At 35.9% G+C, this 17,394-nt stretch overlaps 1 protein-coding gene across 1 annotated transcript in view; it reads left to right on the top strand.

The window, feature by feature from the left end:
• The window catches only part of VPS35 (VPS35 retromer complex component), a 39,549-nt gene that overhangs the window by 7,443 nt on the left and 14,712 nt on the right, over positions 1-17,394 (top strand). Inside the window, exons 3-10 of the mRNA XM_072632121.1 lie at positions 4,903-4,999; positions 5,640-5,763; positions 7,695-7,877; positions 8,918-9,131; positions 9,567-9,650; positions 10,340-10,449; positions 12,021-12,117; positions 12,222-12,370. Coding sequence (XP_072488222.1) covers positions 4,903-4,999; positions 5,640-5,763; positions 7,695-7,877; positions 8,918-9,131; positions 9,567-9,650; positions 10,340-10,449; positions 12,021-12,117; positions 12,222-12,370 — 1,058 coding nt within the window. The remainder of the gene's footprint in view (positions 1-4,902; positions 5,000-5,639; positions 5,764-7,694; positions 7,878-8,917; positions 9,132-9,566; positions 9,651-10,339; positions 10,450-12,020; positions 12,118-12,221; positions 12,371-17,394) is intronic.

Genomic DNA, 17,394 nt, shown 5'->3' with positions numbered 1-17,394 from the left:
GTTGGACTAGACAGCTTCTGAGGGCCCCTTCCAGGTCTTAGGTCTTTGATCCTAAATGGCATAAGGGAGATTATTATCCAAGAAATGATTGATTAGAAAAGGAGAGCAAATCATATCCAGAGTGAGACATAACAGAGGGATGGCTCAAGTTTGTACTACTACTAGTGAAATATAAGGGGACCTATATGAACTGAAGGCTTCAGTGTTTTGGGTAGAAACTTTCTGGAGTATCTGTGGAATAATATAGGCAAGAATCACACAAGATAAGAAAGGATGTATGGGTCAGAGTGTCAGAGAGTTGTTGCTTCCCTCTCACCTTTGCTTCAGCAGAAGAATCTTGTTTCTGGGATCTCCTATGTAATGCTGCTAATTTTAGAAAAATTTCTTTCCTTCACTCTCTTCATTATTTATCTTCTCTTTCTGTCTAATCTAGACTTTTATTCTTTGGTTTTAAATAACAATTAATCCTTTATTCTCTGTATTCTTCATGGATTTAAAACTTTTGAGGTACTGATTTTGCATTCTTGCTAAACAGTTTCTTTTATTGCCTTGTAGAACTTGCTCCCGGCCCTGCCTTTTTTTTAATTATTATTATTATTTTCTATTTTTTTGTTGTGCCTCACTTTTAGACCTCTCCTCGTCCCTTGGTCATTCCTTCCCCACGTCCTCCCATTTTCCTCAAAATCTTTTTTCTGAGTCTGGCTATAGTTTCCCAGAAGCTCTGATTCCCCTTCTTCTGAGGTAGGATGAGTGATCTTTCTAAGCAAATTCTTGTAGGTAATACGCATTGCAAGTTTCTCATCTCTCTTCATAGAAAATCTGTAGGAGCATTCATCATTGGTACACTTTCCCACCATTGAAATAAGGTTTTCCTCATTCTTTCCCCCTTTTTTTAATCTCTCCCTTTTCCTCTTCACCTATCTCCTGTAGACTCTCTTGAGAGATGAGGAATTATTTTCCTTTCATTGGTAGCCTTTGACTTGATTAGGGTACATCATCTTTCCCTTTACCTTCTTTCTTCCCTTCCACTTTTTATGTACCCTCTCATTTTGTAATATAGTCCCACCAAAAACACCCAACCCTCCTTCTCCTTGCCCTCCTCCCCCAATCAACAACAACATTGATTCATTTGCAGATGTTGTGAGGTCTGTTATATTTCAAGCCTGTTTCTCCATTGTCACTTCTGTTTGACTTCTGCTTTTACCCTTGTCTCCTTATATATGTTTAGAAAGAAATCTTTTATTGTTGTTGTTATCCTTTGTTGCTGTATTCATTTACTTTTCATATATTTCTGTCCTTTGGTGTGTTTGAGGAACAAATAATTTATTTAGGCCTGGTTTACTTTCTAAGAATGCTTTGAATGCCCTTTTATTATTGAATGTCCATCTTTTTCATTTATGGTTTAGTTCACATTTGTGGATTATATGATTGGAGATTTCTTTCCTGTGTATATACAGATCTTTTCCTGGTCACTTGCAGAATTTGTTGTTTTTCTTCTTGTTTCTCAGTGAAATTTTTAAATTTTACCACTCAACTGTGTGTCTTGGAATTTGCAGTCTTGGGCTTTTTTTCTGAAGGAGAACTGTATATTCCTTTGGTTGGCTCTTAGTTTTTTTTTTTCCCATATATTTCTTGCATTATGGTGTTTAGATTTTTTGACTTGATTCTTTGGTTGTCTCTACACATCCTATTTCAGTATTATCTGCTTGCATGGAGAGAATGCTTTCTTTTAATGTTATTGCTTTTTGCTTCTTTTCTTCCAGATTGTCCTTAATTTCTACGTATTTACGTTCTCGGTCAGTTGTTCTCTCCTTTGTTTCTTTGGTGAGACTTGCCACCTTGGATTCTAGTTCTATTCTGGCAATTGTTTCTGCTGTGCAGACCAAAAATTCAGTTCTCACATTTTTATCTTTTTTTTTAAACTGCTCAGGAATAGTGTGTTATGGTTCCATGCTTTCCTGAAAATCCAGAGTCCTCTGTTGCATTAGGTGTTAAATATTTTTCCTTTGTTTTATAATATTTATTCACAGCTGCCTGAACTCATTTACTAGATTTGGAAACCATTTTTCCTTCTGTTGTTTATCTTTTCCCTGTTGGTTTGCCTGCTTATGCTTAAGGTCTTTGAGTTTTCTTCCTCCTGAGATCTGTGGTAACTTCAGTCTTTTTTCTCCTTATTTTTACATATTGCTCACTTTTTGATTTATTCCCTTATGATGGTGGTTTCTTTGGGAGTTAGTTTTCCAAGCATAAGAGTCTCTTCCTCTGCTAGGTAATTTGTTTCACCACCTCTTTGCGTCACGTGACTGGGCTGGGAAGAGAACTTGTCCCAGCTGGATTCTGGGCTCTTTCAGGGTCAATGGAATGCCATACAGCTCCCATACACATGATGTCCTGCCACATATTCTGTTCTCTTTGTTCCTTTGCTCTTCTCCAGAGTGTTTTTTAGCAGCCATGGTGTTGGCTGTTGTGGCCTCAGCAAATTTTTTTCAGTTTGGACTATGGATCCCTTGGCACAGGTTGGAGAGTCATCAGATTGGCTTGTGCATCTTTGTTTTTAGAGCATGGTGAGTGGTGGGAGAAGGGTGCTGAGTGATCCCAAGTTAGATGTTGGTTAATGAAGTTTTACCTTCTTTGGATTCTTGGTGTTTTAGACCATGAGAAGAGCCGAAATTGCTTTATCTTTGGTATTTCTTTTGGTGTTTTAAAATAATTTCTATTTTGGAAAGGTTTGATAAGTTGCTTCCTAATATAGTCCAGTGGGTTTCTGTTACCTCTAAGATAAAATATAATATCCTCTGGGTTTTAAAGTCCTTCATAACTTGCCCCTTTCTGCCTTCCATTCTTATTATATCTCGCTCCCTTCTGCATACTCCATGATCCACTGACCCTGGCCTCTTTGCTATTGCTTTCTTCTCCATCTATGGAATTTCACTGCCTCTCCTCCATGCTTGGAATTATCTCCCTCCTCATCTCTACCTCCTGGATTCCTTTAAGTCTCAGCTAAAATCCCACCTTTTATAAGAATCCTTTCCTGATCCCCTTTAATGCTAATACAGTTCCTTTATTGATTATCTCCCATTTATCCTGCATATATCTTGTTTGTACATCATTGTTTATGTGTTGTCTTTCCCATTAGACTGTGAGCTAGCTCCTTGAGAACAGGAGTTGTTTTTTTTGGGGGGGGAAGGGGGGAGACTTTGGTTACTTACAGCAGTGCCTGGCACATAGTAGGTACTTAATAAAATGCTTATTGACTTGATTACAGTGTTAATAACTTTGCATTGAAAAAAACTTAATTGAAATTGAATTTAAACTCTGCTTTAAGACATTTATTAGCAGAATGACCCTGGGCAAGTCATTTACTCTCTCTCAGCCTCAATTTCCTCATCTGTAAATTGGGGATTATAATAGTACTTCACAGTGTTGTTCTAAGAATTAAATGAGATAACAAGAAGAATGCTTTGCAAGTGTTATACAAATGCTTACTATTAATGATCGAGTTCATCAAGGCCTTGGGAAGAAAGAATAGAAAAAGACAGAGGAGAACAAGAATTCAGCATTGGAAAAACACCCTTTTTTTTTTTTAAGGTCCAGGAGAAGATGAGCAAGGAAAGAATGCAGAATATGTAGTGAGAGAGGAAAAGAACCATGAGAGTATATTAGAAGCCAGGAGAGAAAAGGACATAAGGATGGAGGGGTATGATCACTAGTAACAAATGCTGCAGAGAAGGCAAGAATGAAGAAGACCATTTAACTTAATGACAAGGAGGTCATTAGTGACTGGAAAACTGTTTTCATTTGAATTGAGACAGAAGCTAAATTGCAATGGGGTGGAGAGTGAGTAGTGAGGAAGTAGAGGCAACAGGTAAATATAATTGAAAAGCAACAGTTCTTTTTTTTTGTTCACTTTATTTTGAAGTTTTATTGATGTTCTTGTTTTCTTCTGTAAATCATTTCCCAATATATCCTCCTCCTATCTACCCTTGTAATAAAGAAAAAATAACTAAGTCAAACCAAACAATCCTATGACCACATTTGTCTGTATATGCTATATTTAATTGTGATCTTCTCCTTAAGTCTTACTGTATCCTCACTCTTTTCCTTTTCCCCATTCCTCAGAGAGGGAGGAGCATTTTTCATTATTTGTCTTCTGAAATCAGTTTTGGTCTTTGTGTAAAATCTGAGTTCAGCTGCCCTTTTGTATTATTTTTATTTCATTATTGAAGTCATTTGAAATCTGCTGTATTTGCTCTACATTAGTTCACACAAATATTACTCTGTTTCTCTGATTTCATCATATTTGTTGTTTCTTAGGACATTATTCGTTTATATTTATGTACCATAGTTCAGCTGTCCCCACAATCATTTGGTACTCACCTTGTTTCTAGGTTTTTGTAACCATCAAAAAAGTAGTTCAGACAGTTTTGAAGGAAATTCTTACCCTTCAGAAAGAGGAAATAATATTATACTTTGCTCTTGGTAGTTGTGCAATAAATGCTTGGTTGAAATTTTCTTATTTTATGATAGGATCATTCTTATGTATTTGATTCAGAAGAATGCATTTGCCAGCTCTCTTAGTTATAGGCAAAAATTATGGATTAATTGGGATTTTCCTGACCTAGAGAGAGCTGTTGAAGCTTCATTAATTCACATTTCTCTCCATATAGCTATATTTACTTCATTTATGTATACATACATACACATACTGTTTCCACCTTTCTTTGTATCTCAAAGGCTTAGCACATAGTAAGCCCTTAAAAAAGTTTTCTGAGTGATTATTTTCAAATAGTATTTACTTTAAAAATAATATTGCTTAAAAACTTGGAAAATTTTGTAACAAAATCACACCCACTAAGAAATTAAACATTCTCATGACTTTTCTTGTGTTTCTCTTTTATTCAGGACAAAAACAAACTTATGGATGCTCTGAAACATGCCTCTAACATGCTCGGTGAACTTCGAACATCTATGTTATCACCAAAGAGCTACTATGAACTTTGTATCTTTTGAAAACTTGTTGGATAATATGTAGGACCACAATTTCCTTGTAAGATGACCACATTTTTTTAACCGTTACATTTCAGTTATGTTTCCAGTGTATTTATCCATGAAGATATGCTAAGTGGAGGCAAGAAAAGCTTGGTTTTATAATTGTTTTTATACTTACAATCCTCTCGAGAGTAGGTTAACGTTAATCTTATATATCAGACCTGTTATAAAGGGGCTGAGCAATGTTAAACTATTGGGTAACAACCAGTAGTTTCTTACCTTTCTTCCTTCTCCCTCTCAAATTCTGAGATTTTGATGTATGTTTAAATGAGGCTTTTTTTCCAACTCAGTAATCTTGCCTGATTGTATTTGTCAGTAATATGCTATACCTAGCTATCGTTTTTTTTCTTACTGCTTTGCTTCATTTTAGGTGGCAGGCCAAATACTTTTAGTGAACAGGTAGTTTGCTTATAAATAAGGAAGACCTAATAAAATTAAGAGTATTTTCATTTTGATATGTTCTTTGGCTATTGATGTGGAAAACTATACTGAAAATTTCATCCTCCGAAGTTGAATTGTAACAAGATTACTACAAAATAGTGCTTAGATTGGGCTAAATTTCTTTGTAGTCCTTAATCATAAGTTGAAAGATATGGCTATTTCTGATGAACTGCACTATTTGGAGGTCTACTTGACAGATGAATTTGCCAAAGGAAGGAAAGTAGCAGATCTCTATGAACTTGTACAGTACGCTGGAAATATTATCCCAAGACTGTAAGTAAAAAAGAAACCATAGAACCCACATTCTTTTTTAAAGTACTACATTGCCAGTCTTAAAATTATTGATTTTTTTCTTATTTCTTCTAGTACCTAAATAGAATTCTTGACCAAATTTTCTACAAGGTTAAGTTCAGTTTTTTTTATTCCAAGTTTTCAGAGTCATTAAGTTTGCATTTCATTTTATTTTATTGAAGATTATGAGTAATTTAAACATGTTTGGTTAATATTTGTTAAGAGGTTTAATGTCAAGATATTGCTTGTTCCTTTATTTAAAAACATGACTTACATTTTCTATATTTATCATTTTCTGAATGTTCCTCTTTACCATTCTAACTAGAGATTCTCTTTGTGGGTTCCATTTTTTTATAATATAGGTGCATTTTAGGTCATGGTTAAAGTTTGGTCCTTTTAAACTATGATATTTATACAGTTTGTTTCTAAGGGCTAAAAAACAACTCAAATGGTAAAGGAGACACATTAAGTATACTTCAATTTCATGTTGTCTCAGGATAGTTAATTTTATTAATAGAAATCTATTTATTAAAAAAAATAAGTATTTCGGTAGTGCAGTATACTTTTGTTAGTACAGCTTAGTATTAGTTCCCTCATTATACTGCAGAATGTTGGATTTTGAGTCAGCAATACTGTCAGCACTTTGTGAACTTGGGCAAGTCACTTCATCTTTTTGGGTCTCAGTTTTCTTATCTGCAAAATGAGGAAGTTGAGCTAGATGGCCTCTAAGGTCCCATCTCTAAGTCTATGATCCTGTGACTCCCCCAAACCTACCCCACTTCCAGACTTCCCTCTTTCTGCTGTGTGTACCATCATGTTTCTTGTCACCCATGTTCAAAACCTCAGTCTTCCTCAACTCTTTCCTTCATCACCCTCCCCCTCTTGTTGACTCCACATTGACATCTCTTAGATTTTTCCACTCCTCTTCGTATTGCTACCACTGTAGTGCATGCCTTTGTCACCCATCACCTGGACTATTGCAGTAGCCTCCTACTTGGGCTGTCTGCTTCAATCTCCATCTCACCCCCAATAATCCATTCTCCACACAGCTGCTAAATTAGTATTCCTGTTGTACACATCTGACCATGCCATCCCTGTGATCAAGAATCTTTAGTAGCTCCCTCTTGTTTTTAGGGTGAAATGCAAAATTAGCCCAGCATTTAAAGTCCTCTAGAATCAGGCTGCCAACTACCTACCTTTACAGACTTGTTTCATAATATTCCCTTGTATGCCCTCTTCATTCCAGCTAAATTAGCCTACTAGATGTTCCCTGAACTTAGGACACCGTTTTCTCTCTGATTTTTTTTCACAGGCTGTCTCCCACGCTTAGAATGTATTCCTACTTCACCTGGTCTCTAATAATACTTTCTTCAAGTTTCAGATCACGTGTCACTTCTGAAGAAATCCTTTCTTAGTCCCCTGAGTAGTCAGTTTTCTCTTCCCACCTAAAGCATCTTGTATTTACTTATCTTTGTACATACAGTGTCCTCCCAGTGGATTGTAAGCACCTTGAGAGCAAGGACTGTTATTTTTAGATCACCAGTGCCTTAAATATCATAATAAGTACTTAATAAGTATTTGTTGAATGAAATTGAATTTTAAAACAAAAAACTCATTTAGATCATTGTTGTTTTTGTTTGGGTTACTGGTAATTTTATTTTCTTTCTGAAGCCTTTACAGATTATATTTTCTTTTTATTCAGATAGTACTCTCATTGAATTAAAGGATGTGTTTGTGGCTACTGTAAAGTTAGATGTTGGAGACAGGATTCTTTGTTAAATGACTTAATTGAATTTCCTCTTTTTAGATCTGCTTAAAATTTTTTTCTGATTGGCACATTTACTTATCTCAGTGGAATGATTTCTATTTGAATATTTTTATTTTTAATCAAACTTATTCTCATTTTTTTCTAGCTATCTCCTTATTACAGTGGGAGTTGTTTATGTCAAGTCATTTCCTCAGTCCAGAAAAGATATTTTGAAAGATTTGGTAGAGATGTGCCGTGGTGTACAGCATCCCTTAAGAGGTCTATTTCTTCGAAATTACCTTCTTCAGTGTACCAGAAACATTTTGCCAGATGAAGGAGAGCCAACAGAGTAAGAGATAGTAATTGTGTTTGAATCATGTACATAGCTATTTTAATGTTTACTGTCTTTTCGAATGAGTATTCCTGAAACATTCTTTTACCACCTGTTATTTTGTGTATTGTTAAATAAATGATATATCTCAGAAAGAAAATAACTTTAGTCATTAGTGTCATTATACATAGAGGAGAGCCATCATTATCTGGAGTACTTTATTTTTCAGGGTTAATTTCTTTAAACCCAGTTAGATTTGGGGCACAACCCTTGAAACCATGACCAAGTTTCTGTACTTGGAGACTAGAACTATGGTTTCAACCCAGTTGGGTGAATTATATATGGATGTCCATTACATGAAAAGAGTAGATAGATGAGAATGGATTTTACCAGTGAAAGTTTTCCTCTCACTTTCATTCTGTTGTGGCTACAGAGACTTTCACTAACAGTAAAAGCTGTGGAACCTGGGTTACTACTTTATTTGTGGAAATTCATTTGATTTTTTTTTTTTGAGTGAAAAGTAAGGTCTGACTATTTTGTTCTGTATTTGACATTTAGTTATGTAGTATTTTAATCATTTCATCAGCAAGTAAACCTACACTGTGGACCTCTAGCTAATATATACAAAGTATTGTAATAGGCAGTATGGGGGTTACCCAGTGTAGGAAGCTGTCTCTTTCTTTTAAGAGATTAAAGTCTCTCTCTGGGCAAACAGACAGATTTACATAAAAATTTACCTGGTCTGGATGGGCATCAGTTTTCCTACAGCTTTCTTGCTTATAGTGATATTATATTCATTAGCATAAACCACTTTGGGGTAGAGGAGAAGGGGGACAAAGAAAATCACCTTTTGAATGCCTATGTTGCTAGTAAATTACCTCTACATTTTCTTCCCCCTTGAACTTCAACAGAGGCAAATTATTTTGAAACCAGTTTTTATAATTACTGGCTAGAGTTTGCATATAAATAGAGGGACAAAAAATGAGCAAGGCGTGAGGTTGGGTCCATTTTTAGATACTATTAAAATATTAATATTCCAAATGTTGGTTTTATTTCAGTGAAGAAACAACTGGAGACATCAGTGATTCCATGGATTTTGTACTACTAAACTTTGCAGAAATGAACAAACTCTGGGTGCGAATGCAGCATCAAGGACATAGCCGGGATAGAGAGAAACGAGAACGGGAAAGACAAGAGCTCAGAATTCTAGTGGGAACAAATTTGGTCCGCCTCAGTCAGTTGGAAGGTGTAAACGTGGAGCGATACAAACAGGTTATTTATTGTTGTTTACTAACTTTCTAGTTATTTCATGTGAAATATGTACAATTATAGCTTTCTTTGGAATTGTTTTTATTTAATGACATAAAATTGATTTTTAAATGGTTTCTAAATATTACATAGAAATAGTATTTTCATGTAGATTCTAAGTGGTTTTAGTTTGTGTTAATAATAACTACTCACATTTATGTAAAATTTTAAGGTTTGCAGGGCATCTTCACAATAATTCTTTGGGTAGCTTTGCAAGTTTTATGTCATGTAAGTCTTAAAAAAACTAAGTCTGGATATGAATCATTGAGTAAAGTAAATTTTTATTGATCTAGCCAATTTTTATGGTTTATGTAATATTCGTGCGATGAGTTGGGGCTTCAGAATCCTTAAGACATTTAAAAAATAAGTAGTCTTCATTTCCCTTATTTTGTATGTTAGATTGTTTTGACTGGTATTTTGGAACAAGTTGTGAATTGCAGGGATGCCTTGGCTCAAGAGTATCTCATGGAGTGTATCATTCAGGTAATGTTAATCTTTTATCTTGTTTTCATAACTAAATTTTTAAGATTCTGTTTTAGAAAGGTTCTATTTTATTATCTTTCCTTTTCATTGGTATCTAAAGGAGTCTTAGTAAAATATGAAATATGCTTCTTCTTTCTTCCCAAAGCTCAGCATTTGAATTAATATTGTACTTTTTTAGTAGCTGGTATGGGGGAATTAATGTTTAGTATCCAAATCTATTGATTTTGCTAGTTTCTAATTTAGATATTGGTGAATTTTGGTTACTGAGATCTCTTTTTGCCTCTTAAGGTCTGGGTGTAAGAGCTGGAAAGAGGTCTTTTAGGTCATCTAGTTCAGTACTTCCTTTTATAGATGAGAAAACTGAGGTCTAGGGACGTTAAAAGACTTAGCTAGGATCACACAGATAGTAAGTTGCAGAATAGAGATTTGAATCTAGGTCTTTTAACTTCAAATCTCTGTCATGCTGCCTTTGTACTTGTGTTTAGTGGATATTCCAAAGATAGCTTTTAAATATGAACCTTTTAGATGGATTATTAATATCTAGTTGTGTAAGATGTAAATTACATTTTTGCAAGATGAATTACTATTTTTGAATTATATAGATATATAAAGTAAATGGACTCTAGAAAATTGTATAAAGAATCCATTCTAATTTATAGCACTTAATAATAATTGGTGTCACTTTTTAGGTCTTCCCTGATGAATTTCATCTACAGACCTTGAACCCTTTTCTTCGAGCCTGTGCTGAGTTACACCAAAATGTAAATGTGAAAAACATAATCATTGCTTTAATTGATAGGTGAGTAAGACAAAAGATTTGGCCAAATGTTTGCTAAATTTTTGGGTAAAGACTCTTTGCCTTCGGAACAAAGAATCGATAAACTTCTAAATCTGATTTATTTATTCATGTTATCTCTTCTTTATTATGCAGATTATTTCTATTTTTCATTGGTTAAATAACAAATAATTTAACAAGTACCTGAGTGCCTAACGTGCTTAATTTAGGCGTGAACAAATTGTAACTCTTTCTTGCAGGAAATGCAGTGCTATTTGTTGTGACCTTGTGACTAATATCTAAAGACCAAATGGACTTCTAAATTTGCCAAAAAAAAATCACCGTTATGTTTTTAGATATTAGTCACAAGGTCACAACAAACAACCTTTGACTATAAGAGGGATGGTGGATAGACAGCTAGCCTTGGAGTCAGGAAGCACTACCTCTAGCATATATTAGTGAATGACCCTGGCCAAGTCACTTATCTTCCCCATGTTCTGGGTAGCTTTCAGCTCAGAAGTTGCAGAGAAGATGCCAACGTGCATTGTGAGGGGTTGATTGATTTTCCGTATGTTTTCCTACATGAATGAAATCACAGGTGCACTCCCTATCTTTGACTATCACACTAATTCTGTTGTTACTCATATATTGCTAGTTATAATGTTTTAAAGAAACTAGAGGCAGATACTTTTCTCTCTCTGGGATAATTCAGTATGGATCGTATGAGTTCTAAGTGTTGTCTTTAAGTCAGAATGCTGGATTAAATGACCTCTGGTAGTCCCTTTGATGGTGTTACTGCTCAGTATATATGAGGTAGTTACTGTTTTACCTTTGGTATCTTTCTGTGGTTTTGTAACCTTTTTATAATGTAATTATTTAAAATACACATATTGTCACTTATTCAATTCCATGTTTTAAAAATAAGTGTATTTGTTACAAATTATAGATGTTTGAAGTACGTTACTTTTATAACCTGATTTCATCTGTGACTCAAGTGCTTTGTTTCCATGAAGAGTGTGTCAGTGAATAGTGTTTTGGGCTTGGAGTCAGGAAGATCTGGCTTCAAATCCCACCTCTGGCACTTTATTAGCAACTTGAAACTAGGCAAATCACTTAAACTCAGGCAAGTTCTTAGGACTCAGCTACTAAATTTTCTTTAGTGGAGGGAGTTCTCACACTGGAAGTTCCCTCATACTAATGGAATCATAGATCCTACAGATATTTGTATATTCTTGTTACCATGTTTAGATTTCTAAAGGTTGTAAAAAACACCTGGGTGATTTGGAGACTGCAAGGCTTTGCTTAGACTTTTTTTTACTTAGTATGGTAGTAAGGCCTGTTAAAGAGGTAGGGTGACTAAATGAAATATATCAGAAAGCTATTCAGCTTATAAATGGTAAGTCTCCATGAATGTTAGATTGAGATGTCGTAACAGCAGCAAAAAAGAGTTGATAGATGAAAGATGTTAGTGATTTGAAAGTGTACGAAGAACATTGATCAAACATATTAGAAAATTGATGTAGTGCACAGAACATTTCCTATGAACTTTTAAATAAGTACTCTAAGGATCACTAAATATTCTTTTCTTTTTTCAGATTAGCTTTATTTGCTCACCGTGAAGATGGACCGGGAATCCCAGCAGATATTAAACTTTTTGACATATTTTCACAGCAAGTGGCTACTGTAATACAGGTATATTCAACATTTCCTCTGAGTTTTCAGAACTTCTGCTGAATAGTTTTTTCCCCCAGTAAAACTATTGATGTTAAAAGGTTATATTTTTCCAAAATTTGTAGTCCAGACAAGACATGCCTTCAGAAGATGTGGTGTCTTTACAAGTGTCTCTTATTAACCTTGCCATGAAGTGCTATCCAGATCGTGTGGATTATGTTGATAAAGTGTTAGAAACAACGGTGGAAATATTTAATAAGCTAAATCTAGAACAGTAAGTAGAAATGTAAATTTTTTATTATATATTTACAAAATACTGCCTTTTCCTAGAATAGCTTCCTCTGTTCCATTGCTCTTATGAGACTTGGGATATATTCTAAACATTTCTGAGACTAGCATATTTGGTAATGGGAAAAGGGGAACAAAAGCTGACAGTATATATCATCAGAGTGAATTCTCTCATAAATTTTAAAAATTATGTGTTGTATTTTTCAAGTAGAGGGTCATTTATATTTGCTATTAATTTTTTATAGCTTAAGCTTTAGGATTGAAAAATTATTTATTTCATGTAGACAGTTTTTGTATGAATGCCCAGGATATAAAATTGACTGGTTGCCCCCAAGCTATTCTAGGCTAATGGCAAACATCTTGTGGTGAATTATCTGACCCAGTGGATTTTTCTCCTCCCTTCTCCTTTCCTTCTTTTTTCCTTTGAGTTGGCCAGTAAGAATTCAGTTAATTTTATGTAAAGCGGTTTTTCACACATACCTATGCCAACATCTAAATTAAATTCTCTTTGAACCTTCTGTGAAAGGACATGGACAAGGATCACAAAGAATATGTTGTAGGTGGATTGTAGTCTGTCTGTAATGTTGAAGGAACTTCCCACAACTTCATGAGATCACAGATCCTCTGATGTGACAAAGTAGCTAAATAGTAGATTCTGTGATTTGTAGTCAGATAGCATCTCAAGAAGAATACTGATGCTAAAAAGTTGAACTTTTGTGTAAGTGAGCACCTTGAGACCACTTAAAATGCTTGCCATTTCCCACTGAAGTTCAGCCTGTTTTCTTCTTCCAGTTTGTTTCCAGGTCTAAATCCTAGTCCACCTGATGAGTTAATTCATCCAGCTACGTGTAATTGCCTATTCGTTGGTCATTTTTTGTTGATTTTTTTTTATGGGTGATTAGGCTAATCTCTTTTGAATAATCTCAGATCTCATTGAAGAGGTTTTGTAGTATTTTGGGACTTGATGGATTCAGTACAATGTAATCTGCAAATTGGAGTATGGGATGGACCACATCATCTATAGGGAATCTATCCTCTTTCATTTGAGACTTTATATTAGGCATCTTCCATGAGATCTTTGAATAGTTATTTTTCTATTTGTGTCTTTTGAAGCATATTGTATGAGTTTTAACATTGCTGAAGGGTGTCTAAAGCTTCTGTAGTGGGTAGGCCTAACTTGGGCAAGTCTCTTGTTTTAGTATTATATTGGAATGAGGCATTGGTAGGTCATTCAACAGTTAACAGGAGGTTTACTTAGCCATGGAATAGAAAAGATATTCAACAGAGATCTTGCTGCAATTAACTACTCCTTCCCCTTCCCCTTCCCCTCCTTCAGGGCATCTGTAATGTCTTAAATAACCTTAAGTCAACTTTTTCCTAATCAAGTCAAAAAAGCCCTAATTCCATGTGGGTGGGTTTTTTTGGTGCTCTTAGATGACCAGAAAACTATATTAATATAGGCAGAGACCACCAGGAAGCTTTTTTTAAATAGAGTTGTGGCTTGAGCTTTAGCTCCCTGGGCCGGTCAGGTCTGGGAGACAGCTTCTTTGCCTTTCGTGGAAGTAGCCTAACCTAGATGATTGGGCAGCTAGGTGACATGGTGAATAGTGTGTTGGGTCTGGAGTCAGGAAGACTCATCTTCCTGAGTTCAAATCTGTCCTCAGACACTAGCTGTGTGACCCTGGGCTAGTCATTTAATCCTCTTTGCCTCAATTTCCTCATCTGTAAAATTAGCTGGAAAAAGAAAATGGCAAAACACTGTAGTGTCTGCCAAGAAAACCCTAAATGAGGTTGTGAAGAGTCAGACATGACTGAAAAACAACTGAACAACAAGAGATGATGGGGGGGGGGATAGTAATCCTATCATAGTTTCCATATAAATTTTTTAAATTAACCAATTAACTGTGAGATCTTGTATATTCTCTATACCTTTAACCTATTTATGTTGTGGTTTCTGAGCTCATTGGGCATCATTTTTTTAAAATTTTATTTTTTTTGTTTGGATTTCTTTATTAATTTATTTTTCGTTTTCAACATTCATTTCCACAAGATTTTGAGTAACCAATTTTCTCCCCATCTCTTCCCTCCTGCCAGCCCAAGACACCATGCATTCTGATTATCCCTTCCCCCAATCTGCCCTCTCTTCTATCACCCCCCTTCCCTTATACCCATCTTCTCTCTTTTCTTGAAGGGCAAGATAGATTTCTATACCCCATTACCAGTATTTCTTATTTCCCAGTTGCATGCAAAAAGAATTCTCATCATACATTCATAAATCTTTGAGTTCCAACTTGTCTCCCTCCCTCCCTCCCTACACATCCCCACTGTGAAGGCAAGCAATTCAGTATAGGCTATACATGTGTAGTTATGCAAAAGACTTCCATAATAGTCATGTTGTGAAAGACTAACTATAATTCTCTTCATCCTATCCTGTCACCCATTTATTCTATTCTCTCTTTTGTCCTTGTCCCTCCCCAAAAGTGTTTACTTCTAATTACTCCCTCTTCCCATTTGCCCTCCCTTCTATCATCCTCCCCACACTCCACTTATCCCTTTCTCCCCTACTTTCCTGTAGTGTAGAATAGATTTTCATACCAAATTGAGTGTGCATGTTATTCCCTCCTTAAGTCGAATGTGATGAGAGGGAGCTTCACTTTTTCCCTCTCACCTCCCCCCTTTTCCCCTCCATTGAAAAAGTTTTTTCTTGCCTCTTTTATGAGAGATAATTTGCCCCATTCCATTTCTCCCTTTTTCCTCCCAATATATTCCTCTCTTACCCCTTAATTTTATATTTTTAGATATCATCCCTTCCTGTTCAGCTTACCCTGTGCCCTGTGTTTATACATATATGTGTATAATCCCTCCAACTACCCAAATACCGAGAAAAGTTTCAAGAGTTACAAATATTATCTTTTCATGTAGAAATGTAAACAGTTCAACTTTAGTAAGCCCCTTATGATTTCTCTTTCCTGTTTACCTTTTCATCCTTCTCTTGATTCTTGTGTTTGAAAGTCAAATGTTCTATTCAGCTCTGGTCTTTTCATCAAGAGTGCTTGAAAGTCCTCTATGTCATTGAATGACCGTTTTTCCCCTTGAAGTATTATGCTCAGTTTTGCTGGGTAGGTGAGTCTTGGTTTTAATCCTAGAGTTCCTTTGACTTCTGGAATACCATATTCCAAGCCCTTCAGTCCCTTAATGTAGAAGCTGCTAGATCTTGTGTTATCCTGATTGTATTTCCACAATATTTGAATTGTTTCTTTCTGGCTGCTTGCAATATTTTCTCCTTGACCTGGGAACTCTGTAATTTAGCTTCAGTGTAACCAGGAGTTTTTCTTTTTGGATCTCTTTCAGGAGGTGATCGGTGGATTCTTTCAATATTTATTTTGCCCTCTACTTCTAGAATATCAGGGCAGTTTTCCTTGATAATTTCATGAGAGATGATGTGTAGGCTGTTTTTTTCATCATGACTTTCAGGTAGCCCCATAATTTTTAAAATGTCTCTCCTGGATGTATTTTCGAGGTCAATTGTTTTTCTAATGAGATATTTCACATTGTCTTCAATTTTTTCATTCTTTTGGTTTTGTTTTGTAATTTCTTGGTTTCTCATAAAGTCATTAGCTTCTATCTGCTCCGTCCTAATTTTTAAAGAACAATTTTCTTCAGTGAACTTTTGAACCTCCTTTTCCATTTGGCTAATTCTGGTTTTTAAAGCATTTTTCTCCTCATTGGCTTTTTTGGACCTCTTTTGCATTTGGATTAGTCTATTTTTTAAGCTGTTATTTTCTTCAGCATTTTTTGGGGGTCTCCTTTAGCAAGCTGTTGACTCACTTTTCATGATTTTCTTGCATCTCTCTCATTTCTCTTCCCAATTTTTCCTCCACCTCTCTTACTTGATTTTCAAAATCTCTTTTGAGCTCTTCCATGACCTGAGCCCATTGCATATTTATTTTGGAGATTCTGGATACAGTAGCCTTGACTTTGATGTCTTTCTTTAATGGTATGAATTATTCTTCCTTATCCGAAAGGATGGAGGAAAATACCTGTTCACCAAGAAAGTAACCTTCTGTAGTCTTATTTTTTCCCCTTTTTTGGACATTTTCCCAGCCAATTACTTGATTTTTGAGTCCTTTGTCAAGTGGAGGGTATACTCTAGGAACCTGTAAGTTCTCAGTTCCTCCTAGGTGGAACAAGGGAGAGTAGTTTATTCCTCTCCTACCCTGTGCTCTGGTCTGGGAGCAACCACAAGGTTTTCTGCCCAGGATCTGGGAGTAGGGTTCCCTCTCCACAATGGCCTCCAGCTCCACCACTTCAATGCTCCTCCTCACCCCAGTGCCACCACTCAGGGCTGAGACTCAGATCAGCAGCTTGATTCCTCCAGGGTCTTTAGGTCAAGAGCTCCAAAAATGGATGCTGCAGCCTCCTGGGAACCAGGCTAGAGCAGGACCCTGCTCCCTTCTCACCCAGGTGAAAGAGTTTTCTCACTGACCTTTGAAACTGTCTTTGGCATTTGTGAGTTGAGGAATCTGGGAACCTACTGCCTGGGATTCTGTGCCCTGAAGCCTACTCCAGTCCTGTCCATACCACACTGTGCGACCAAGGCAGGACTGCATTCTGTTTTGAGCCCCATGTGATAGACCTTTCCTGTCAGCCTTCCAGGCTTCCTTGGGCTGGAAATCTCTTTTACTCTGTCGTTTTGTGACTTTTGTTGCTCTAGGATTTGTTTAGAGTCATTTTTACAGGTATTTTATGGGCTTTGGGGGGAGAGCTACAGCAGGTCTGTCCTTCTACTCCGTCATCTTGGCTCTACCCCTGGGAATCATTTTTATGATTGTGTTATATCAATCTTAGGTGTCTTTGTCTTTCCCCAGTTTTCTGGCATCAGTAGCTCATTTGAAAAGGTCAGATCAGAATTTTTATAGTGACAGAATATTCTTTTCATCTTTATCTTTCCAACAACAAAAGATGTTGTTTTTGATCTTTGTGTTAGCTAGGTAATGTTCTGACTGCACA

This window comes from Notamacropus eugenii, chromosome 1 (assembly GCF_028372415.1).
Source record: "Notamacropus eugenii isolate mMacEug1 chromosome 1, mMacEug1.pri_v2, whole genome shotgun sequence".
NCBI lineage: Eukaryota > Metazoa > Chordata > Mammalia > Diprotodontia > Macropodidae > Notamacropus > Notamacropus eugenii.
This window is presented reverse-complemented; position numbering and strand designations above follow the sequence as displayed.